Source organism: Prionailurus viverrinus, chromosome C2 (assembly GCF_022837055.1).
Source record: "Prionailurus viverrinus isolate Anna chromosome C2, UM_Priviv_1.0, whole genome shotgun sequence".
NCBI lineage: Eukaryota > Metazoa > Chordata > Mammalia > Carnivora > Felidae > Prionailurus > Prionailurus viverrinus.
Genome location: NC_062569.1, coordinates 26639307 through 26666716, shown reverse-complemented (window position 1 = coordinate 26666716; position 27410 = coordinate 26639307). Strand labels below are relative to the sequence as shown.

The 27410-nt window shown below is 40.0% G+C and overlaps 1 protein-coding gene across 3 annotated transcripts in view; it reads right to left on the bottom strand.

The window, feature by feature from the left end:
• Positions 1-587: 587 nt before the first annotated feature.
• Positions 588-27410, bottom strand: part of COL6A5 (collagen type VI alpha 5 chain) — a 142696-nt gene continuing 115873 nt past the window's right edge. For 2 of the 3 annotated variants that reach the window (XM_047876135.1, XM_047876136.1), the window contains exons 38-41: positions 19208-19897; positions 17763-17859; positions 16765-17009; positions 588-1422 (exon numbers count right to left, since the gene is read on the bottom strand). In XM_047876135.1, the coding sequence (XP_047732091.1) occupies positions 1403-1422; positions 16765-17009; positions 17763-17859; positions 19208-19897 (1052 nt within the window). In that variant the 3' untranslated portion in view covers positions 588-1402. The remainder of the gene's footprint in view (positions 1423-16764; positions 17010-17762; positions 17860-19207; positions 19898-27410) is intronic. The other variant, XM_047876137.1, reaches the window with a different exon arrangement.

Genomic DNA, 27410 nt, shown 5'->3' with positions numbered 1-27410 from the left:
ATATGTGCATCAGCAACCTAACTAGATATTGCCAACCTGCTGTTCAAAGGTGGGACCACCTACTCTTCCATCAGCAGAGTGGGAGTTCTTCTGGCTTCACATTCTTGAGAACCCACGTTACTTTCAGATTGAGGGATCTGATGTATTCCTCCCGCATGCGTTTATAGACACACGCACAGATCAGGATTCTTAGGGAAAAGCAGAACTTTAGTTTACCGAAGAGTCGAGTTTGCTTTAGAACTTCCCAGAGACCAATGTGTGGCTACTTTAAAATTTTCGGCAGCCTAGAATTGGTTGGATTGTTTGAAAATTATTCAACGACAAGAGTACTGTTAAGGAAAATTATGTGGGAAAAGTACAAAATTGCCAATGGGATCACCCTATTAGCATAGTTACTTTTAAAATATACAAAATATACTCACTTGGCAATTACTAGTTGCCTTGATCAAACTGAAAGATTTAAAAAATGAATTCACTACTGGCTTATTTTACATTATATATACATTTTCCAAATATGTCTAATCCTGTACTGCTCTTCCAATGGGTCTGAGTTAGCCTACAGGTAAATAAAAAAGAACAGAACAAGCTTCCGGATCAGACTTGCTTTTATTTTAGAACTTGTCTCTTGCTCCATTGTAATTCCCAAGAACAGCTCTGATCATATAGAATATTCATGTGTTTCTCAATTGTTTTTCCCAGCAAAAATCAAGTACATACAAAGCAAAGCATGCTAAAACGTAAAACAAATGATCACAGCACGAAACAACCACTCACAAAATTAGCCTCATCTCACTTTTTTTCTTTCTCACGAGTTCCATTCTTTTCTTTTTCTTTCTCACGAATTCCATTCTTTTCTAAATGTTCTGGTAAAGAGCAGGCTTTGATTACGGTGGTAGCAGCCTGCCAGGTAGGTTTTACAGGGCGCTCAGGTCATGAGGGTGGCACGAAATCGGAAGCATGGACGTGGGTTTCTAGTTCTATGAAGAGAGAGAAGACACTCCTAGTAAATTCTAACTCCGCTTTTTACTCAGCAGTCCGACTTGAGATGCAGACGTGATGAAAATGAAAGTCTTTAGGCAGAGAGAGCGTCAGAAGTGCTGCCCGAACCGTACACGAGCTGTCAAAGAAAAACTTCAGTTAACTCTTCCTGGTCGGTTGTCCCCATTCGTGGAGGAAATGAAGTCATTCCTAGTTTCTCAGTTCTGCTCGTTGATGTCTTCACTCCGAAAAGTCTCCCTCTCAGATTCGAAACAGAACAAGTTTAGCACGTCATTAGCTGATTGGTTTCATGAGAAATTCCTGCCGCTCACCATTCTCCTTCCAGCAGATGATTTACAGTTTCTAGTTAGCACCACGTGGAATCACACATTGCCAATGGAGCTGTCTTCCTTTCCTGCTCTGATCATCTTGGGGCCTCACCATCTGCAAAACATAAAAATATGAATTCGCTCTTAATGTCAGTGGATTTGTTTAAAATGTTCCTCTCGACTCTTCTTTTGCCACATATGAAATGAGCACACGTTGTTTTGCCATTTTCGGTACTCAAAAATAAAAGGGCAATGTGATAATGGATACAAATGAGCAACATATAAGTAGAACTATAGATAGGCTTCCTCCTAGGAAAATGCTGGTGCGTTCATCATCTGAAATGCCACACTCAGCACATTCAGTGGCTGGTATCATGGATTCAGGGCTAGAAGGAATGTGCAGAGCTAGTACTCTGCCCAGAATCCTTCTGATCTTTTTTAGCATTGACTTGGAGGACAACATTCCTTCCCCTCCCATCCCTCTTTCCCCCTCCTTCCCGACCACCCCCATGTGAGCTTTTGCTTCCAGCATCTTAGGAGGGCTGCTGTCCAGCCACTGGAATGGCTTTAATCACATGCAGCATGAGTGCCTTGGAGCTTAAAGCCCTTCCCAAGACAACCCTTGGCCATTCAATGATCCAGGAGGGAGTAAGAAAGCCCAACTTCTTTGTTTCAGGTCAGGATGCTCTGCAGCATTAACTCAACATGCCGGAGCACCTGCAAAGACCAAGTGCTCTACGGTACTTGGCCTGAGATGACACCCTTGTTTGTCTCCCACTCTTTCCCTGTTTGCTTCCTCTATTCCCTTTCCGCTTCTCCTGTCAGTGAGTGCTATCTCAATAAATCACATGCATGCCAATCCTCACGCCGGGCTCAGCTCCGGGGAACCTGGCCCAAGCAGGATATGAGAGATGATCCCACCTACTTGTCTTCACACACTTGCTTACACACCCGCCTCAAAGGAAAACAATCATGTACTCTTGCCTTGCATAGTTTAAAGTTAACATCTAATTATTTTTTCATTAGGATTTGAGGTATTAGAAAAGGATGTGTAATTTGTGACATATCATAAAAACTGATATTTAAAAATAAAACTGCCACATTTTTCTTTTAACTTACCATATAGACTCTAAATATCACAGTGATTTGATAGCACCATTATCTATTTAAAATACATGTAAACATGTTCATAGTTAAAAGTCAGATATTATGTAGTGTTTACTTTTCTCCTTAAACGTGTATTTCCATTGCACTTCCCCCATAGAATTTCATTTAACTGTAACATATTTATATGCTTTAAAACCTTTTATTGTCGAGAGTTGCGGCAAGATGGCGGCTTAGGAGGACGCTGGGCTCACCGCACGTCCTGCTGATCACTTAGATTCCATCTACACCTGCCTAAATAACCCAGAAAACCGCCAGAAGATTAGCAGAACGGAGTCGCCGGAGCCAAACGCAGACGAGAGGCCCACGGAAGAGGGTAGGAAGGGCGGCGAGGCGGTGCGCGCTCCACGGACTGGACTGGCGGGAGGGAGCCCAGGCGGAGGGGCGGCTCACCGGCCAAGCAGAGCTCCCGAGTCTGGCTGGCAAAAGCGGAGGGGCCTGACGGACTGTGTTCCCACAACAAGCGCGACTTAGCGTCTGGGAGGTCATAAGTTAACAGCTCTGCTCGGAAAGTGGGAAGGCTGGAGGACAAAGGGAGGGAGAGCTGCTGAGCCCCCTGACGACAGAGCTCAGTTTGGTGGGGAACAAAGGCGCTCGCCAGCGCCATTTCCCCCGCCCATCCCCCAGCTGAAATCCCAAAGGGAACCGGTTCCTGCCAGGGAACTTGCTCGCTCTGCGCAAACACCCAACACTGCGCTTCTGCGGAGCCAAACCTCCGGCAGCGGATCTGACTCCCTTCCGCTGCCACAGGGCCCCTCCTGAAGTGGATCACCTAAGGAGAAGCGATCTAAGCCTGCCCCTCCTGCCCCCGAGCACCTTGCCTACCCACCCCAGCTAATACGCCAGATCCCCAGCATCACAAGCCTGGCAGGGTGCAAGTAGCCCAGACGAGCCACACCACCCCACAGTGAATCCCGCCCCTAGGAGAGGGGAAGAGAAGGCACACACCAGTCTGACTGTGGCCCCAGCGGTGGGCTGGGGGCAGACATCAGGTCGGACTGCGGCCCCGCCCACCAACCCCAGTTATACACCACAGCACAGGGGAAGTGCCCTGCAGGTCCTCACCACACCAGGGACTATCCAAAATGACCAAGCGGAAGAATTCCCCTCAGAAGAATCTCCAGGAAATAACAACAGCTAATGAGCTGATCAAAAAGGATTTAAATGATATAACAGAAAGTGAATTTAGAATAATAGTCATAAAATTAATCGCTGGGCTTGAAAACAGTATACAGGACAGCAGAGAATCTCTTGCTACAGAGATCAAGGGACTAAGGAACAGTCACGAGGAGCTGAAAAACACTTTAAATGAAATGCAAAACAAAATGGAAACCACCACGGCTCGGATTGAAGAGGCAGAGGAAAGAATAGGTGAACTAGAAGATAAAGTGATGGAAAAAGAGGAAGCTGAGAAAAAGAGAGATAAAAAAATCCAGGAGTATGAGGGGAAAATTAGAGAACTAAGTGATACACTAAAAAGAAATAATATACGCATAATTGGTATCCCAGAGGAGGAAGAGAGAGGGAAAGGTGCTGAAGGGGTACTTGAAGAAATCATAGCTGAGAACTTCCCTGAACTGGGGAAGGAAAAAGGCATTGAAATCCAAGAGGCACAGAGAACTCCCTCCAGACGTAACTTGAATCGATCTTCTGCATGACATATCATAGTGAAACTGGCAAAATACAAGGATAAAGAGAAAATTCTGAAAGCAGCAAGGGGTAAACGTGCCCTCACATATAAAGGGAGACCTATAAGACTCATGACTGATCTCTCTTTTGAAACTTGGCAGGCCAGAAAGAATTAGCACGAGATTTTCAGGGTGCTGGACAGAAAAAATATGCAGCCAAGAATCCTTTATCCAGCAAGTCTGTCATTTAGAATAGAAGGAGAGATAAAGGTCTTCCCAAACAAACAAAAACTGAAGGAATTTGTCACCACTAAACCAGCCCTACAAGAGATCCTAAGGGGGACCCTGTGAGACAAAGTCCCAGAGACATCACTATAAGCATAAAACATACAGACATCACAATGACTCTAAACCCGTATCTTTCTATAATAACACTGAATGTAAATGGATTAAATGCGCCAACCAAAAGACATAGGGTATCAGAATGGATAAAAAAACAAGACCCATCTATTTGCTGTCTACAAGAGACTCATTTTAGACCTGAGGACACCTTTAGATTGAGAGTGAGGGGATGGAGAACTATTTATCATGCGACTGGAAGCCAAAAGAAAGCTGGAGTAGCCATACTTATATCAGACAAACTAGACTTTAAATTAAAGGCTGTAACAAGAGATGAAGAAGGACATTATATAATAGTTACAGGGTCTATCCATCAGGAAGAGCTAACAATTATAAATGTCTATGCGCCGAATACCGGAGCCCCCAAATATATAAAACAATTACTCATAAACATAAGCAACCTTATAGATAAGAATGTGGTAATTGCAGGGGACTTTAATACACCACTTACAGAAATGGATAGATCATCTAGACACACGGTCAATAAAGAAACAAGGGCCCTGAATGAGACATTGGATCAGATGGACTTGACAGATATATTTAGAACTCTGCATCCCAAAGCAACAGAATATACTTTCTTCTCGAGTGCACATGGAACATTCTCCAAGATAGATCATATACTGGGTCACAAAACAGCCCTTCATAAGTATACAAGAATTGAAATTATACCATGCTTACTTTCAGACCACAATGCTATGAAGCTTGAAATCAACCACAGAAAAAAGTCTGGAAAACCTCCAAAAGCATGGAGGTTAAAGAACACCCTACTAACGAATGAGTGGGTCAACCAGGCAATTAGAGAAGAAATTAAAAAATATATGGAAACAAACGAAAATGAAAATACAACAATCCAAACGCTTTGGGACGCAGCAAAGGCAGTCCTGAGAGGAAAATACATTGCAATCCAGGCCTATCTCAAGAAACAAGAAAAATCCCAAATACAAAATCTAACATCACACCTAAAGGAACTAGAAGCAGAACAGCAAAGGCAGCCTAAGCCCAGCAGAAGAAGAGAAATAATAAAGATCAGGGCAGAAATCAACAATATAGAAACTAAAAAAACTGTAGAGCAGATCAACGAAACCAAGAGTTGGTTTTTTGAAAAAATAAACAAAATTGACAAACCTCTAGCCAGACTTCTCAAAAAGAAAAGGGAGATGACCCAAATAGATAAAATCATGAGTGAAAATGGAATTATTACAACCAATCCCTCAGAGATACAAACAATTATCAGGGAATACTATGAAAACTTATATGCCAACAAATTGGACAACGTGGAAGAAATGGACAAATTCCTGAACACCCACACTCTTCCAAAACTCAATCAGGAGGAAATAGAAAGCTTGAACAGACCCATAACCAGCGAAGAAATTGAATCGGTTATCAAAAATCTCCCAACAAATAAGAGTCCAGGACCAGATGGCTTCCCAGGGGAGTTCTACCAGACGTTTCAAGCAGAGATAATACCTATCCTTCTCAAGCTATTCCAAGAAATAGAAAGAGAAGGAAAACTTCCAGACTCATTCTATGAAGCCAGTATTACTTTGATTCCTAAACCAGACAGAGACCCAGCAAAAAAAGAGAACTACAGGCCAATATCCCTGATGAATATGGATGCAAAAATTCTCAATAAGATACTAGCAAATCGAATTCAACGGCATATAAAAAGAATTATTCACCATGATCAAGTGGGATTCATTCCTGGGATGCAGGGCTGGTTCAACATTCGCAAATCAATCAACGTGATACATCACATTAACAAAAAAAAAGAGAAGAACCATATGATCCTGTCAATCGATGCAGAAAAGGCCTTCGACAAAATCCAGCACCCTTTCTTAATAAAAACCCTTGAGAAAGTCGGGATAGAAGGAACATACCTAAAGATCATAAAAGCCATTTATGAAAAGCCCATAGCTAACATCATCCTCAATGGGGAAAAACTGAGAGCTTTTTCCCTGAGATCAGGAACACGACAAGGATGCCCACTCTCACCACTGCTGTTTAACATAGTGCTGGAAGTTCTAGCATCAGCAATCAGACAACAAAAGGAAATCAAAGGCATCAAAATTGGCAAAGATGAAGTCAAGCTTTCGCTTTTTGCAGATGACATGATATTATACATGGAAAATCCGATAGACTCCACCAAAAGTCTGCTAGAACTGATACAGGAATTCAGCAAAGTTGCAGGATACAAAATCAATGTACAGAAATCAGTTGCATTCTTATACACTAACAATGAAGCAACAGAAAGACAAATAAAGAAACTGATCCCATTCACAATTGCACCAAGAAGCATAAAATACCTAGGAATAAATCTAACCAAAGATGTAAAGGATCTGTATGCTGAAAACTATAGAAAGCTTATGAAGGAAATTGAAGAAGACTTAAAGAAATGGAAAGACATTCCCTGCTCATGGATTGGAAAAATAAATATTGTCAAAATGTCAATACTACCCAAAGCTATCTACACATTCAATGCAATCCCAATCAAAATTGCACCAGCATTCTTCTCGAAACTAGAACAAGCAATCCTAAAATTCATATGGAACCACAAAAGGCCCCGAATAGCCAAAGGAATTTTGAAGAAGAAGACCAAAGCAGGAGGCATCACAATCCCAGACTTTAGCCTCTACTACAAAGCTGTCATCATCAAGACAGCATGGTATTGGCACCAAAACAGACACATAGACCAATGGAATAGAATAGAAACCCCAGAACTAGACCCACAAACGTATGGCCAACTCATCTTTGACAAAGCAGGAAAGAACATCCAATGGAAAAAAGACAGCCTCTTTAACAAATGGTGCTGGGAGAACTGGACAGCAACATGCAGAAGGTTGAAACTAGACCACTTTCTCACACCATTCACAAAAATAAACTCAAAATGGATAAAGGACCTAAATGTGAGACAGGAAACCATCAAAACCTTAGAGGAGAAAGCAGGAAAAGACCTCTCTGACCTCAGCCGTAGCAATCTCTTACTCGACACATCCCCAAAGGCAAGGGAATTAAAAGCAAAAGTGAATTACTGGGACCTTATGAAGATAAAAAGCTTCTGCACAGCAAAGGAAACAACCAACAAAACTAAAAGGCAACCAACGGAATGGGAAAAGATATTCGCAAATGACATATCGGACAAAGGGCTAGTATCCAAAATCTATAAAGAGCTCACCAAACTCCACACCCAAAAAACAAATAACCCAGTGAAGAAATGGGCAGAAAACATGAATAGACACTTCTCTAAAGAAGACATCCGGATGGCCAACAGGCACATGAAAAGATGTTCAGCGTCGCTCCTTATCAGGGAAATACAAATCAAAACCACACTCAGGTATCCACCTCACGCCAGTCAGAGTGGCCAAAATGAACAAATCAGGAGACTATAGATGCTGGAGAGGATGTGGAGAAACGGGAACCCTCTTGCACTGTTGGTGGGAATGCAAATTGGTGCAGCCGCTCTGGAAAGCAGTGTGGAGGTTCCTCAGAAAATTAAAAATAGACCTACCCTATGACCCAGCAATAGCACTGCTAGGAATTTATCCAAGGGATACAGGAGCACTGATGCATAGGGCCACTTGTACCCCAATGTTCATAGCAGCACTCTCAACAATAGCCAAATTATGGAAAGAGCCTAAATGTCCATCAACTGATGAATGGATAAAGAAATTATGGTTTATATACACAATGGAATATTACGTGGCAATGAGAAAAAATGAAATATGGCCTTTTGTAGCAACGTGGATGGAACTGGACAGTGTGATGCTAAGTGAAATAAGCCATACAGAGAAAGACAGATACCATATGGTTTCACTCTTATGTGGATCCTGAGAAACTTAACAGGAACCCATGGGGGAGGGGAAGGGAAAAAAAAAAAAAGAGGTTAGAATGGGAGAGAGCCAAAGCATAAGAGACTGTTAAAAACTGAGAACAAACTGAGGGTTGATGGGGGGTGGGAGGGAGGAGAGGGTGGGTGATGGGTATTGAGGAGGGCACCTTTTAGGATGAGCACTGGGTGTTGTATGGAAACCAATTTGTCAATAAATTTCATAAAAAAAAAAATAAAAAAAAAATAAAACCTTTTATTGTCTGCCTAACAATAATCCTCTGCAGCAAAAAAATATATTTTAAATGCACATTTTTCATTTTATATGGCTATAAGCTTCTATGTGTTAACATTTTTTTCTGATGGATTACCATCACAACTTATCAAAACAGCATATATATTCAAATTTTGGTAATTTTATTATAAAAAAAGTAAACATTTTATTGGACATGCATTTCTTATTGAGAGGCATAGTTTTTCCCTATCATTTTTACTTACTGCTACTACAATTTATTGTCAGAGTGAGGCAACGTCTAATATTAATTCTATTAATATTTACTATTGTAGATTTAAGCACTGATAAATAGTTTACACAGATGGGTTTTGAAGGAGTTTTATTAGAGCAATAGCAAATAGTTCTTTGAATTGTTTCTGAGTTATGTGTCCAAAATGACCCCATCGTCTTTCAAGAGGTTTTACAAAGGAATGTTACCCAGTCACTGAATGACGTTTTCTCACTTCTGGAAAATGTACCCCAAAACGCTTCACTAAACTTATCAAATGGCTATTTTAAAAAAAAATTTTTTTTTTCAACGTTTATTTATTTTGGGGACAGAGAGAGACAGAGCATGACCGGGGGAGGGGCAGAGAGACAGAGGGAGACACAGAATCGGAAACAGGCTCCAGGCTCTGAGCCATCAGCCCAGAGCCTGACGCGGGGCTCGAACTCCGGGACCGCGAGATCGTGACCTGGCTGAAGTCGGACGCTTAACCGACTGCGCCACCCAGGCGCCCCTCAAATGGCTATTAATAATACCAGTTACTCCTTCATTTATGGGTATGGTGTTTAACTTGAGAAACTAAAATATGGCTGGAAAATTCGAATATTGTTAAATTCAGCACACTTGACATGTATCCTATTACTATATTTTTTGATAAAATAATAATATTTATTATAATCTGTTTTATATATGTTTTCTTCAGAATTTTTGAAGCTCATTCACTTTATGGGACATATCCCCAGATAGCCTAATTGGCAGAAGTGGTCCTTACAGTAAAACCAATCAACACCTCATTGTGTGATGATGTCTTATTTATGATTCCATTCATAGGTAAATGATTAAGGCTATGATTTTTTTGGCCTAATGAAACAATGCTTGCTTTCCATCAATATTTCATGTATAGACGCTTTGCTTTGTTCTCACAGATTTCTCACTTAGAAGCGATGCATCTTTTGGGGCCCCTGGGTGGCTCAGTGAATTAAGCTTCCGACTTCAGCTCAGGTCATGATATCGCAGTTTGTGAGTTTGAGCCCCAGGTCGGGCTCTGTGCTGACAGCTTGGAGCCTGGAGCCTGCTTCTGATTCTGTGTCTCCCTCTCTCTCTGCCCCTCCCTTGCTCACGCTCTACGCATCTCTCTCAAAAATAAATAGACATTAAAAAAATAATAAATAAATAAATAAATAAATGAAAGAAGAGATGCATCTTCTGCCAAGATTTGGGAAATGGAAGAGGCCAGATTACTAAATGAAACTTATCATCACTCCTACCATCCTCCATTTAGAGTATACCTGAATTCAGAACATCCGAACATGACTTCAAATACCTCTTTTCTAGCAACACGCATTTTCCTTAACAGAAACACATACAAGATGGGAAAGACATGAAGCCCTATGTGGCTTCAAGGAAGCCTATAGATCCAGTATTTTGACTCCTCATTTGACACCCACCCCCTATCCCATGCCTCCCTAGCAGGGTTTACATCTGGGCAAAGCACATAATCAGATTCAGAATGGCTGAGAAAGGGGCCCCTGGCTGGCTCAGTCAGAAGAACATGTGACTCTTGATCTTGGGGTTGTGAGTTTGAGTCCGATTTAGAGATTTACTTAGAGATTTACTTAAAAATAAAGAGATTACTTAAAAATAAAATCTTTAAAAAGAATGGTTGAGAAATATGCCATTTCTTGTGTGAGGTGTGTGTGTGTGTGGGGGGGGTGGTATTTGTAAAGGGAGGCAGGAAAGGAGACCCTCCATGATTCCTCAGATAGAGACATTCTCAGTAGACAGAGTCCTTTAAGAGTAGTTCTCAGAAACCCATGCACTGGGAAGTCTTTGTGTGACCCCAGGAGCCCCCAGTATGAAAAACACTGGCCTTGACCAAGCTCCTCATACACAAATAAGAAAGCTGAAGACCAAGGCAATCTGGTGACCATTTGAGATCGCAAAGCTAGCTGGTGACAGAACCAAAATTAGCATCTGGGTCGCCTCATTCCCAGTCTGACATTCTTTCCACCATGACCATCAACTCTAATGCGATTTGTCATCATCACTGTCATTATCATCATCATCATCATCAATATCTTAAATAATAGCTAATGTGTGTTAAGCTTTCACTCCATACAAAGTGCAGTTCGAAGCACTTTACATTCATATAGCGATCACATTAGCCTATGATGTATGCTCTATTATTATGTCCATTTTACAGAAAGGGAAATGGAAGCTCAGAGAGACAGAATAATGTGCCTAAGATTACATGACTAGTAATTGCAGAAATAGGAGTCAAATCCATGTCCCAATTCAATGATTCCTGGATTCACTCTTTCAACTACTATTTCCCAAAGTGGTTTCTATAAAATATTAGCCCAAAAAGATGCTGTTACAAGATTTTGTGGTCATAGTGGTTTGACTGTAGCCCCTCTCTCAGAATCACAATGAAGATGAACCCATTAAAGGCACTGAGAAGTCCTGCAAAAATGATACCTACTTATCAACGTTTTATAGGAAAATTATTTTTTCCTAATTACCTATTAATGTCTAGTGAGAAGACTCCCATTGAAGAAGACTAATTTAGGCTCAATATCTGTAACAGTAGGTCAATGGTTCTCAAATTCTAGCCTGCATTAGAATCATCTGGAGGGCCCCAACTCCAGAATTTCTGATTCAACAGGCCCATGGTGGGATTCAAGGATCTGCATTCCCAATGAGTTCCTAGATGATGCTGACGTTGCTGGTCATTGCTGGACATTGATATTAGAAAAATAAAGACTAAGAAACAAGCCCTAAATTGGCATAATGGGAAAAGGAATACAGTTACACTTTTTAAAATCCACATTAAAATCTTGTGAATGACTACCCTACAACCCAGCAATTGCACTAGCAGGTATTCATCCAAGGGATACAGGTGTGCTGTTTCAAAGGGGCACATGCACCCCAATGTTTATAGCAGCGCTATTGACAATAGCCAAAGTATGGAAAGAGCCCAAATGTCCATCGACGGATGAATGGATAAAGAAGATGTGGTGTGTGTATGTGTGTGTGTGTGTGTATGTGTGTATGTGTGTGTGTGTGTGTGTGTGTGTGTGTATATATATATATATATATATATATATAAGGAACTTAAGATACAAAACAGATGAACATAAGGGAAGGGAAGCAAAAATGATATAAAAACAGGGAGGGGGACAAAACAGAAGAAACTCTTAAATATAGAGAACACACAGTTGTTGGAGGGGTTGTGGGGGGGATGCACTAAATGCGTAAGGGGTAGGGGGCATTAAGGAATCTACTCCTGAAATCATTGTTGCACCATATGCTAACGAACTTGAATGTAAATTAAACAATAAATAAATTAAAACATAAATTAAAAATAAAGTAAAATAAAATCTTGCAAATGTACACTATAATGAGCAAAAAAAAATCTGTGCATTAAGTAGATGGATAAAATTAAAACATCAGAAACAAAACGGGCACATGAAAAGAAAAGCCCACTCTCTTTGGGAAAACAAAGATAAGCACATAAAGGGTGATTCCTCTTCACAGTGGATTTTTATTTTTAATTGTCCAACATATTGTCAGACTTAGATCATTCATGCAGGGATAATACTAGTTGATTATGTGCCAAGCACAGTGTGTATTCTGACCTTCATATGTATCATCTTCAACCTTTCAACAACCCAAATAAATATTTTATTATCTTTCTTTCGTGGATTAACTTTAAGGTGAACTTGTGTTCTATAAACATAATTGTAGAGTATAAATCTTTGTGACAAAATGGTATGGACTAGGTACTGTGAATATTCTTTGGTAAAGACACTTTTAGATATCTATAGCTTCCATTTTCTTCTCTCTAGAAAAGATACAGGATGACCCAGTGATTTCTAAAGTCATTCCAGTTTCAGATTCTAATCTTCCACGACCCAAGAAAGAAGTCAAACTGACACTGCCTGAAGAGACTCAGACTGATTTCTTGAAGCAGAGCTGGCCAAATGTTACCACATCAGGCTGTTGGCTAGAACTCTCTGAGCGAAATGAATAAAGACATCATCAACTTCTGGATGTAGGATATATAATTAAGTAGAAAAATGAAGAAAACTTCTGGAGGAAAGAAATTATGAAGAATACTAAACAAGAAAGTATTGTAATGTTCACTTGATAATCCTTTTGAGTCTACCAACCTTATGATTTTCAATAGGAATCTCACCTCAAGATATCTAACAGGACTGAATCAAAGGAGATTTATTGCAGTGTTTTTCAAACTTGTATGCACATTGCAGTTGCCTTTGGAGCTTCAAAAAAATGGATGCCTTGTCTCACTCCCAGAGAAGGTGATTTAAGTGATGTGGAATGTGGGCTGGACTATGGAATTGTCAACAAATACCTTGGTCATTATAATGCACAAACTTGGGCAATGCTGATTCATAGGGTTCTTTCCTATGATTACATTGTTAATTATATCCCCTACTGTGGACTGAACTGTGTCCCTCCAAATTCATTTGATGAAGGCCTATACCTTACATGACTGTATTGGGGACAGGGCCTTTAAGGTGGTGACTAAGGGTGAGTGCAGTCATAAGGATAGAAATGTGATCTGATAAAAATATCGCCCTTTGAAGAGGAAGTGACACCAGGTCTGTCTCTCCACCATGCGAAAACAAAGCAAGAAAAGGTGGCTGTCTGCCAGCCAGAAAGAGAGCTCTCATCAGGAATCAAATTGGCTGGTGCCCTGATCTTGGACTTCCCAGCCTCAAGAACCGTGAGAAAATAAATTATTGTTGTTTAAGCCCCCTAGTCTATAGCATTTGTTCTGGCAGCCTGAGCTGCCTAAGACATCCCCTCTTACACTCACTCTATTTCGGATCTCATTCCTTCCTCCAGCGTTGGGAAAGGGTACTGAATCAGGAGCTGCCAGACCAGGGTCAAGTCCCAGGAAGTCACTAAACCTCTTTGAGCTTCAGTTTCTCCATCCAAGTATGGGGGGTATTAACTCCTGTCTCTTATACAGGGTTTTGGAGGGAACTCAATGGGACATGTATATGAAATTACCTTGTAGACAGTATGGCTCTGTACATGGGTGAGCTGCAGCTGGTACCTGCCACTTTCTCTCAACCAGCCTCCCTTTCAAATCCCCTCATGGATCTCCCTCTGGGTTTCCTCCTCAGCATGTTCTCTCAGCCATCTGGTCCCACTCATTTGACCTCACCTCCAATTCCCTGGTTCTCCCGTCACTGCTCTCCTTCAGCCCATGTCTGCTAGCAAACAAATCCTCCTACTTTTCCTTTATTTGAGAAGATCTTTATTTTGCCTTCATTCTGGAAGTCTATGTTTGCTGGATAAAAAATTCTGTGTTCAGAGTTCTTTTACTTCAGTACATTAAAGAAAAGGATGTTTCACTGTCTTCTGCCTTCATGGTTTCTGATGAGAAATCTATGATCATTTGAAGAGTTGTTCTCTTTTTTGGTAACATGTAGATTTTCTCTAGCTGCTTCAAGATTTTCCTTATGTTTTGTTTTCAACAGTTAATTATGTGTCTTGAATGGGTTTTTAAATCTGTAAAGTTTTATATCTTTTACTAATTTGGGAATTTTTTGTCCATTATCTCCTCAAATATACTTTTTTCTGAATAAATCTAACTTTCATCTCTTTCTACTTCTAGAATGCCAGTGAAACAAATATTAGGCCTTTTGATATTGTTCTATAAGTCTCCAAGGCTCTGTTAATTTTAAAAACTCTCTTTCAGATTACATAATTAGTCTCTCTTCAAGTTTACTTATTCCTTTCTTTGTCATCTTCCTTCTGCTTTGGAGCCCATTCAGTGAGCTTGTTTTTAAATTTCAGACACTGTATATATTTTTTACTTCTAAAATGTCCTTTTAGTTCCTTTTTTAAATTATTTCTATGTTTCTGCTGAGAATGTTATTTCTGTTCATTTCAGTTGTTTGCCTTTACTTCATGGAGCATAGTTACCATAGCTGCTAATTTAATGGCTTTGTCTATTGGTTGTCTTTTCCTCTCAGAATCGTTTGCATCTCCTGGTCACTGTATGTTGCCTAATTTTGGATTTTGTCCTGAACACTTTAAATATTATGTTGTATAGACTTGAAGTATTGTTATAATTCTCTGTAGAATTAACTGTTTTTTTGTCAGTGGGCAATCAACCTGGTAGGTTCACAATGCAAGTGCTATCTCACCTTCTGTGGGCAGTGGTTCCAACCTCAGTTTAGTGCCCAAAGCCTTCACCATCCTATTCCGGGTCTTTCCATTCACACACAGCTCAGGTGAGAGCCCAGGGCTTATGCAGCTCCCATAATTAGAATTAGAGGATCCCCTTCTCCAGTTGTCTTGCCTCTGGGGCTACCCCCACATGCTGGCCAACAGGGCCTATCTTCCTAGTTCCTCTGGCCATAAAAACAGGGTTTCTCTTTAATTTTAGCTAGCTAGCCTTTCACTCAGCTCCGAATTGTGCCCACTTCAGAGCAAAACCATGAGAAGAAAGGGGGGAAATGGGGATTTCTTCCACCAACTCTGACAAACGAGGGCCCTTTTTCCTAGTTCTTCTGCCCAGAAATATGGGGGGTTCTACTGAGTTTTAGCCTCCTGCCCCACTGCCATCACACAGTTCCAGGACTGGGTCTGCCCTGAGCACAAAATCACAAAAGAAAACAGGAAAGAAAATGGTAAACTCATGCCCCTTCACAATATATCTGCTTTTTGTTACCTTTCAGAGATCTCAGGTGGTTAGTTTTTATATTTTCTCCATAGTTTTCAGTTGTAGTCAGTGGGAGAGAGGGGCAGTATGGGCTTAGTCCATCTTGACTGGAACTAGATATTTCATTGTATTTATATTTGATTTTTCTTTTCTTACCTTTCTCTCCCCTTTCTATATTTTTCTGTATTTCTTCTACTCTCATCGCTCTTATTTTCCATCATTTTGCTGATTTTGTTCAATATCTATACATTAGCTATGCTTACAATTATACCCGTATCTAATACATATAGTGTAGATGTATATATGAAGTATCCATTTGTCCCGCATACATATATAGCATTGTGCATATATACTGCATACCCATATGGTATTTCATTGCATAATCATACCAAAATTTATCTATCATATCTGCTGTTGGGCTACTACAAAGAGTGCTCTTATGAACATTCTAGTACATGACTTCTGGTGAATATATATTTTTCTGTTGTGCATACACATGAGAGCAAAATTGCTGGTCATAGGATATGTAAAGTTTCAGTTTTCACAGATACCAAAGAAGATTTATTTTAAAGTAATGTCCTATACAGTTTTGGTACACGGCAAAATAGCAGCTGAAAAGCTGCTCTAGAGCCTACTATAGCTTCCTGTTCGTCATCTCCCGTGTTTTCTTTAGCTGTAGGTCCAGAACCATTTCCTCACATAGCCTAAGAATCTGTCCTCAGCCTCCAAAGAGATCTCAGAACCACAACAGCCTTGCGCATTCTAGGCACCACGGGGACTGGGGCTGAGCTAGAAGCCCACATCTCAGAGCAGGCAAGCCCAGGGTGCTATGGGAGATGGCAGACCCTCAAACATTAGAGGCTCATTGTATAGGTCCTCCCCACCCCTACTTTGCACAAGGATGTGGGGATCTGCTTGCCTACCAAGGACCTATGTGGTCTTTGTTCTCACCCCTCCTGTCTCCATTCCCTGACCCGACACCAAGTATTTACATCGACTTCTAGTTCTGGTTTTGTCAACACCATTGACTCCTTTTTTTTCTTTTTGCCTTTCTGGAGTTTTATCTGGTTGGCCTCCTCATTTGGGGAACCCCCTGCAGCCCCAGATGATAGGGTCCTCTATCTTGTCATCTCCACCTGTCCCAGTAAGTTCTCCTTGCTCATCCTTGCTCATTGTCCACTAGGGGAAAATCCAAACAAAGCTTCTTCAGGGTCTTCGATTCTATTGTACCCAAGGTTACCTTTTTTATCCTGTCGTTTACCATCTGCTAGAGCTGGCATTTCTTCTGCATGTGCCTCTTCCTTATCATTCATCATCAGTTCTCCAGTTGAAAAAAGCATGTATAACTTCTGGATCAAATCAGTAGTGGTCCCAGAACCATTACTAGGATTGTTCCCTAATACAAAGGAATGCTGCTCCTGGGAACCAAATTCATCAACCAGCTCACTGTTTCCTGTCTCTATTTCATACACCCCAGGAATAAGGCTGAGGTGACAGAGAAAAGAGATGAAAAACACATTAGCCAAGCCCCTTGCAGAATTATATGTAAATACAGGCAGACATACAACAGCAATCAATTTTATGCATGTGATTAGAACAGTCCAAATGCAGTTTATGGATGAAATATGACTCAGGGGCAATTTTTTAATACTCCAAAGAGAAATTAGAATGTTGTGTCAGGGGTTTAGGACTCCAAAGCAATATTATTTTCATGACTGAATTTTTATTGAGTACTTAGGGTTGTACTTTGCAAAATCAAACTTAAAAGAACCCTTCCTACCAGTTTTCATATGGGTTCTGTTTTTTGAATGGCGAATGTTTTTGTTGCTTTGAAATTTTTTCTTTTGTGTTTTTCTTCTGCTCTAAAATTGCTACAGCTAACCTTTGATATTATAAGTTGTCTGTTTTGACAGTACTCAATGTTAGTGTGGTGTTATATAAAGTATTGATAAGAGCCTCTGGTTTTTTTCATAAAAGCAACAGAAATGGAAACATGGTTCTTTCTAATATGGTTCACATTCTATGTGCTATGAACCCTAGATCTGTGCAGCCATCACAAACCAGGAGTATTTCAAACGCATGCGTGCGCACACACGCACACACACACACACACACACCCTGCTACATCCAACAACCAAACTTGCATCCTGAAAACTCAAACACCATTCATGTCAAGCTATTTTCATTAGGACTGTTTCCAGCTGTAGTATTACCCAAACTGTGATTTTGTCAACTCACAATACAGTGTTTCCTGAGCCAACGGTCTCTGGGTTGGGAGAGGTGATGTTAACACACTTGGCTATCAGATCTGCAGGGGGATATTTGTTGATGGCACCTGGAGAAAGAGTGGCTGGTTAATCTAAATTTTACCCTTCTGTATTCTATCGCCCAAAGTCAGTTCATCTTTTCTTGTGATGTTTTCAAGATCGAATTAATTTTATAAGGGATTCAGCAAAGTAGACACCCTCTGACATTGCAATGCCTCATTGGTAAAGTCAATGAGATACAGCAGTGATTCAGTAAAAAATTCTTAAGCTCTGTATGCCACAGGCTTGTGATGTGATTCAAGGATATTTCTCAACCCCTTCTAACATCTGTTTCTTTCCCTTTAACAGGAAGATCTCTCCAGAAGACACCTTGAGCTGTTGAAATGGTCTGCCCTATTTACCTTGGGGTTGGAAGAAGGCATCATTTTTTTTTTATGCTACTATATATAAATCCTGAATTCCAAGATTCCGAAGGGTCACATGAGCCCTGTGGCTTTGCGAGTGGCAGAAAATCTGCATCTCTGTCATTTCCTGGTAAATTTGCAGGAGCTGCAGATAACTACGCAAGGTGGCCTCTGCCTCACCCCTAATACCAACCCAGGCCAGGATTGGCTTGATGCTACAAGCTCTTGGGTATACTGCTATGCCCATGTCTAAAATTGCAACACATGGACAGAGGCTGGGGCAGTCACTGTCACTATAAAAAGACACCCTTAAGCTCCTGCCTGGCTATGCCTGAGCCAACTGTCTGGGACAGAGGCTCTAGAAGAGATTCCTTCCCATGGCTGAAAAGAATTAAAGTCATAGCCAAAGGTAATTTATAGTGAAAGATAGAACAGAAGTCCTTGGAGTAGATGAAGGGTGGTGGTAGTGGGATATTACTGATTACAGCAGTGTCCTTCCTTAAGGGTATAGGAGCTGAAATGTAGTTTAATGAACAGGAACACGGATGGCTCTGGGGTCAGAATGCCTGGGGCTGAGTCTAGAATTCACCAACTATTAAACTGTGAACTTTTGAGCAATTTATTTAATGTCTCTGAACCTTACTTAGTATGCTCACATGTAAAATGGGGATACTAATACTTTCCTTTGAGGGCTGAACTGAGAATTAAATGATATAATCCATTTAAAGAATTTGGCACATAGTACCAAGTACATATTAAACAGATTAGGTTTAAGAGACACTTTTTACCTATACGGGGATTTTTCTGGCTAAGACTTTGACAGTGCAGCAGTAGAGTTCAAGGTCAGTAAGACCTGATATTTTTCTCTGGTTTTCTCACCCCTACTCACACCTTAGACTCTACCAGTCTCCATTGAAGTATGGAGTATATTACTGTGTCAACTGGTGGATTGTACACAGAGACATCAAATCCATTGCAAAAGCAATAGAAGAGAAAAGGTTTAATGACTTACGTCTGATTAAATGAACAAATGGCTTGACAAACTTGGTGATATAGTTCAAATCTGGCTTGTGGGTTCGGCCAAGCTGGACTAAGTGATGATCCAGTGGGTGGCTGGCTAATTCTTCTAATTCCTTGTCGTTGTATACAGAGCCAAAGGAAAACACAAATATGGAGTAGCCCTGACACTTGGCTCTCAGAGATACATTTCTTAAGACTTCCTTGTCTAAGGGGTTGGTTTCTCCAGCAGATATAACAAAGATAACTTTGTTTTTCCTCAGGTTGGGGGTTCCTACAAAGACATTGTCAATTGTCCACTGCAGGGCATGGCCGATAAAAACATCTCCATTGAGCTGTTGAAAAGAGTCTTGGAGATGATGTTTCATTTGGTATATACTGTTATAAGTAACCAAATCAAATTCCAGGTAGACAGGGCATTCTTCACTGTTGGGCATATAGCCTGGAGGAGAGTAGCTCAGGACTGCCACTCTGTCTCCTAACATGGAGGTCAGTGGGTCTGGGGCAATGTGAAAGTAATCAAGCACTGAGATTAGAAAAGTTTTCACTTCCTGAAACTCCTCATTTCCTATTCTTTGGGAAGAATCTATGAGGAAAGCCACATCCATGTAATATTCTTGAAGAGAGGTATCTCCAGGTTCATAAGTAAGACCTGGTTCTTCTTTTCTGCCATGGTTTTCATGTCCTGCAATAGAATAGCTCAAGTCATTCTTTTTAGTAGAAGGCTTAACTTGGAGCTCCTAGCCAAGGATGGCCAATACACATCATGGGATTTTTGCCATGCTTCATTCCCACACCCATGGCAGACATCATTAATCAATTACAGTACTTGTTCTCAGATGCATTTTCCACACATTACATGGGAAACCACTGGGCATTCAACAGGGGCCATCATGTGAAAAGAAATGTTTGCTAGCCCATCTCAGATCTCTGTCAAAAAGATCTTTGATTGATCCTCTAGCTATTTTCATATGCAAGATGAGAAACATATAACTATTTTTAGTGCACTCTACATGATCACAAAATTTGCATGAGATCTAATTATTACGCAGTGACCCTTAAAGTATATATGTCAAAATCACATTTACTGATGTCACACACACTTGGACCATTATATACATGTTCAAAATATGCGCCATAGTGGGATGTCATGAGAGCAAGTATAAATGCTGATTTTAGAATCCAAACTCTTTGTAAGACATTAAATACTCTAAGATGTTGGTTAAGTGCCAGTCTACAGTTTATTGGCCCATGACAAAATAAGGAGCTCGCGCCATGTTGTAAGTCATCTAATTACTAAGTATACTGTTTAGTTCAGCCGACTCCTTCTTCTTTTTTTTTTTTTGTAGCAAGATTTTCTCAATGAAGAAACAGTGCCTTGATTTATATTCTGATGCTAATGTCTTATCTTGCTGCAGATCAGCACTTCAAGAAGCGCTGATCTAAGCCTAAGGGATCATAAAACCACGTCTACAACCATGGGGATAGTGGCAGGTTGGTGAAGCCACAACAGGAAATCCCAGCTTAGAAAGACAGAAAGTAGGTAGCCAATATTCTTTTTACCATGAAAGAAGTGTGTCTATGAACCTAATCAAGCAAGAAGTAGATTTCTAACAGGCAAAAATTTATTGATCTCTATTTGTGCTCAACTGCATTATTAAAGCTTTATATTTATTACTTTATTTACTCCTCACAACAATCCTCGCAAATGAATCAATTAACCTGTATTAATGTCATAAAAACTTGATAATAGAAATAGAATGCAAAAACCACCATGATAGATAATGTTATTAACAGGGCAAAGGCTCCATTAGATGTTTATATGTTCAAATAACTGAATTGCTGGGGTAAGCTACACATTACCTTTTTATCTATTGTTGGATTTTTTTGACAAATAAAAATTATACATAAATTGTAAGGTTTACAGTGTGGTATTTTAATAACACTATACCTTGTGTAATGATTACAACAATCAAGTTAATATTATTGGATTTGATTTACTTAAAATTTTGTTTTGAATTTTACATCTATGTTTATGAGGAATATTGGCATGTACTTTCATTTTCACATAATGCCTTTGTCTGGTTTTGCTATCATGGTAATCTGGCCTCAAAGAATGAGCTGGAAAAGAATGTCTCCCTCTTTAATTTTCTGTAAGAGTTTGTGTAGAATTAGTATTATTTCTTCCTTAAACGTTTTGTTGAATTTACCAGTGAAGTTATTTTGGCTTCCATATGGGAAATTTTGAACTACAAATCAATTGCTTTAATAGGTTTAGGGCTACTTAGATTACTTCTTGAATGAGTTCTGGTAATTTGTGAAAATTGCAAGAAATCAATCTATTTCACCTAAGCTACTTTAGAGGCAAAATATTATTTATCATATTCTCTGACTATCCTTTTAATATGTGTAGACGATGTTTACTCTCTCATTCCTGATTTAATAGTGTATTTTCTTTTTTCCTGGTGAGTTTATCATTTTCTTAAAAATTTTTTAATGTTTGTTTATTTTTGAGAGAGAAACAGAGCACGAGTGGGGAAGGGCAAAGAGAGAGGGAGACAAAGAATCTGAAGCAGGCTCCAGGCTCTCCGTCAGCAAAGCTGACAGTCACCCAATTTTATTGACGTTCTCAAAGAAACACCTTTTTGGTTTTACTGATTTTCTCTTTTCTATTTCATTGAGCTCCACTTTAATTTTATTACTTCCTTTCTTCTTCTGCTTACCCTGAGTTCTTTCTTTGCTGATTTATTGAGGTGAAATTTGAAGTCATTGTTCTGAAAACTTTCTTCTTTACCAATGTAAGTATTCAATGCTATAGATGATCTTGTAAGTATTGTGTTAGTGGAATCTCACAAATTCTGGTATATTGTGATTTTATTTTCACTCATTTCGAAATACTTTCTAATTTCCTTTCTGATTTCTTCTTTGATCATGGATTATTTAGAAGTGTTTCATTTAGTTTCCAAACACTTGAGGCTTTTTTGAAGATCTTTCTGCCATTGATTTTTAATTTAATTCTGTTTTGGTCAGAGAATATATTTGGCATGACTTCAATCTCTTAAACTTTTGAGAATTGCTTTATGGCCCACAATACGGACTATCTTGGTGAGTGTTTCACGTGTATTGCAAAGAATGTGAATTTTGTTGTTGTGTGGAGTATTCTATTAATATCCATTAGGTGAGGTTAGTTACTAAGGTTGCTCAAGACCACTGTATCCCTGCTGATTTTCTACCAATTATTGAGAGAGGGTATTGAAACTCTGATGTTTTTTCACTTTTAAAAAATCTTTTCTCTCCCTTAGTTTTATTTTGGATAATTTCTATTGCCATGTCTTTAAGTTTATTGACATTTTCTTTTACCAAATCTGATTTGCTATTAATCCCATCCAGTGTATTGCTCATCCTAGACATTGCAACTTTTTATCTCTACATATTCTATTTGAATCTTTTTCTTATATCTTGCACATCTCTGCTTAACTTTTTCACATATGGAATATAGTTATAATGACTGTTTTGATATCTTTGCTAATTCTAATATCTGTGTCAGTTCCACTTCGTTTTAAGAGTGATTATGTTCTTGATTATGGTCATGCCTTTCATGCTTCTTTTTGTGCCAGATATTGTGAAAGTCTCCTTTTTTTGGTATGGAATACTTTTGTTTTCCTATAAATATTCATGTTACATGAAAACAGTTTGATCCTTTTGGGTCGTGCTATTAGGATTTAGGTGGCAAATCTAGAGCAGTGCTTAATTTAAAGCTAATTATTCCCCACTACTGAGACAAGACCTTCCTGAGTTTTCTCCCCTAATGCTCTATGAGTTATGAGTTTTTCTAGGCTTGCTGGCAGGAAAAAGCATTGTTCCTGGCCCTCTGTGAACAACTGGCACTATTCTGTAATCTTTTCTGATGGTTCTTCCCCCAGGCTTAGGGCATTTCTTCATATGCATGTATCGTCACCATTCTGCTGAATAATTAAGGGGACCCTCTGCAGATCTCTGGAGTTCTCTCTCTTTGAAGCTCTCTCCTCTCTGGTATTCTGTCCTGAGAACTCTTACCATCTTGGTCTCCCTGGGTTCTCAGCTCTGCCTCCTCATCTCTAGGAGTGCATTGGGCTCCACTTGAATTCCTCCTTTCTGCACCATGGCAGTGAGCTGGAACATAGGGTTTACCTCATTTGTTTCTGCCTCTCAGGGATCAATGTTTCAATTCCTGATGTCTAGTGTCCTGAAAACTATTGGTGTGTGTGTGTGTGTGTGTGTAGAGATATAAATATAAATATAAATATACATATATATAAAATAGATAAGAACTGGCCATTTTGTTTGAGATGTTCCTATGTTCTCTTCCTTTTCACAAAGGGACTAAGGATTCATCATTTATATACCAGATTCTTCCTTTATCAATACACTTGTAGTAACTGAATAGGATTTTGTATTTCACAAGTATGTATAAAACTTGTGGGCCTCCCATTCCCCACCAGGAACCTAGTTTTAAATTCTTCTTAGAATTTTTTTTGTCAAGATAAAGGTCTCTAATGAAACTATTAAAGTGCAGACAAAAGCATTTATTTTATATTCTTCCTAGCTGTGATTGCTATGTAACACACTTTAGCCCTAAAACATCACCACCAAAAACACTTCTAGAGTTCTTGGCTATAGTGTATTAGCAACTGTGAAGGTCGGTTAAATAGTCATTTCTGTCATGTTGAAGTTTACCATCCTGGAGTTAACTAACCACCACCTGCTCTGTCATCAGTATCTCTGTTTTCCAACTAAAGCATTCTGGCTTCCTTATAAAGGTCAATCAACACACTTTATCAAAGCACGAGGAAAAGTATTTCACAAATGTTTTGACAGAGGAAGAGGGCTGACTTATGTTAGTGAAATATTTTTTCACACATGCTCATATCAAAAAGATTACTGTTTTTTCCAATTTCCTCTTTATAACTGAACAAAATCTCAATCCTTTTCCAAAGTACCCAGCAGCATTAATTTCTTTTTTTTTTTTTTAATTTTTTTTTTCAACGTTTATTTATTTTTGGGACAGAGAGAGACAGAGCATGAACGGGGGAGGGGCAGAGAGAGAAGGAGACACAGAATCGGAAACAGGCTCCAGGCTCTGAGCCATCAGCCCAGAGCCTGACGCGGGGCTCGAACTCACGGACTGTGAGATCGTGACCTGGCTGAAGTCGGACGCTTAACCGACTGCGCCACCCAGGCACCCCCAGCAGCATTAATTTCTAATGGGGTGTATTTTCGCCTACAAAATCGATAAAAATAGGCTGTCTTTCTAAAAATTTTTTTTATGTTTATTCATTTTTGAAAGACAGAGAGAGACAGAGCACAAGCAGGGGTGGGGTGGAGAGAGAAGGGGACACAGAATCAGAAGCAGGCTCCAGGCCGTGAGCTGTCAGCACAGAGCCTGACGCGGAATTCGAGCTCACGAACCGTGAGATCATGACCTGAGCCGAAGTCTGACGCTCAACTGACTGAGCCACCCAGGCGCCCCTAGGCTCTCTTTCTATTTACAGGAATAGCATGAGACTCAAGAAGCTAAAAGTGGATGCTTACGGTTAAAAAACTCTAAATTTGTCGAACATAAAGAATGATTTTTCTACTTTGAGTTTAAATTTATTTTACTTAGGGAGAGTGAGCCTTCAAAAATATTTTCCCTCAAGAAAACCTGGCAGGAGTGTGGATACAATATACCCGGAGCTCATGGCAATGCTGTGTATTTTCTGGAAATGTCAAGAAGCCAAATTCCCATCTTCAAGTCTATGGAAGAATTTCCTCAGAATGGCAGAAGAGGAAGGGCTGGCTCACTTTATTGTGGAGGAGGCTTGGAAGGAATGAAGGATCCAGTTAGGTTTCCAGGGAAGCGCCCCCAGAGATTAGCCTAACTCTGGCCAACATGTAAGCCATAAGACCATATGTATTCCAGTAACTTTAGGGAGAAATGGGGGTGGAAAGGGAACTCAGAGAGAAGGGAGAATCTTCAGGACCTGCGCCATTTGGAATGGGATTAAGTATGCTGTGAAGTAGCTATACTGCTTTTCGTGGCCTTCGTGAGAAACCTCAGGATATGCATGAGTTATCCAGTGATCTGGCCCTCTGTCCAGGGGACAAAATGAGCCATATGTTCTCCACAGGCAAGCCACATGTACAACTGAGACTACCTTATGTGCATATTTCTGTCCACATGAGCTGTGGCTGAGAGGTTCAAGTTAACCTTGTTTTGTCAGACTTAGCAATGTGTTCTTTGCTGCTTTCCCACCCTCTGAGTATTTAATTGAGCGTTCAGTTCACTTTAGGTCTTGTGCTCAGCTCTACGCCTGCCTTCTCTCATTTAACCTTCCACAAGGCACGATGAGGGTGGAATTATCATTATTCCCTTTCTGCAGATGAGCAAGCGGAGGCTTGGAATGAGTAAATGACTTGGCCAAGAAATGAAGCCTCTAAGGGGAAGAGGCAGGATTTGAGCCCCACTCATGTAACTCCTTCAGAACTGGTCATCAGACATAAGAACACTGCAGACACATTAAGGGACACATGAACCACCTCGCCAAAGGTCCTGGGACCTGATCTGAAGAATGAGGTTCCTGGTCAACTGCTATTCCTTCTGACTGAAGCCACTAGAGAAAGTTTTCTTCCAAAAGTAGGCAACTAGATGAATTAAATAAAATTTGCAATTTTGTCTTCTCTAGGCATCGTACGACAGTGGTTATGAGCAGAACCTTTGAGGTTTGTTTGAGTCCTGTCTCTGCCATTTGTTACCTCTGTGACCCTCCGTATCTCAGTTTCATTACTTAAAAACAGTAATAATAAACCATAACCTTATAAGGTTTTTTAGAGAATTAGATAAAGCTTGTACTGTGCCTAACATATCCTGAATACTCCACGAATACAATTTTTAGAGGGAAATAAACAAATGGAAAAGTCCCAGACATCTGAAAATCCTTCCCATGTTACTATATTTCACAAATCAGAATTTCCATAAGAAAACATGCATAGTCAACTGGTGTTAGTGGAACACAGCTTGCACATGTGTACATGTGAGTGCTCTCAGAAATGAGAACACAACACATTCTGTTGTGTTTATGAATGCTTAACTATGGAGGAGTTGGCAATAATTTATGTACCTTTCCATTTAAAAATGCCACCCCTTGGGGTGCCTGGGTGGCTCAGTCAGTTAAGCATCCAACTTCGGCTCAGGTCATGATCTCATGGTTCGTGTGTTCGAGTCCCATGTCGGGCTCTGTGCTGACAGCTCGGAGCCTGGAGCCTGCTTTGGATTCTGTGTCTTCCTGTCTCTCCAAACCTTCCCCTGCTCGCACTCTGTCTCTCCCTCTCAAAAATAAATAAGCATTAAAAAATTAAAAAAAAACAGGTGCCACCCCTGGCCTGTCCTCCCTCTTGTCTGCTGAGGTCACTGGCCAAGCTCTAAGCTGGGGAAGCAAGGGAGGGAGGCTCAAGAGTATGTGTGACGATGTGTCATGATTTTACACCAAAGAAAAAACCAGACACATTAAAAATTCTCTTGTTTTGTTGTATGAGGTCCTCTCTTCCCCATCTGCCTGACTAAGTAGAAGGGATGGTCTTAAAATAGATTTCATCCTTTGCCCCCAAAGACTTAGAATAAAAACCTTTCTTGGTGTAGACTCTTCTAGGTGGCACTTAGTCTGAAAGACTCACTCTTGCTGTCTGCTTCATGCTCTGAAACAATAGTCTGCAGAAGGTACCAGCATACTGAGAAAAAGTGATGTGTGCCTTAGGAATTATTTAGACCCAAACCACCCAGATCTGGCATTTTAGTCTTCATGGTGTTAGTCTGCGCTCTGGCCTCTGAATGAGTTTATAAACAGTTTATGAAATCAATTTATTCTGGCCTGAGTGCCTCTGGATGAGTTTATAAGTAGGAATTTTTTTAAATAAAATTAAATTTTTAAAATAAAATGGCACTACCAAAATGATTTAGAAATAAGTCAATAAGTCTCCCAAATGATGACGTGATTGAACTTCTTCTCAAATTTGGCAACTGGATATGTTTCTTTTTTTTTTTTATTTAAAAAAAATTTTTTTTAATGTTTTATTTATTTTTGGGACAGAGAGAGAGAGAGCAGAGAGAGAGAGACACACAGAATCTGAAGCAGGCTCCAGGCTCTGAGCTGTCAGCACAGAGACCGACGTGGGGCTTGAAC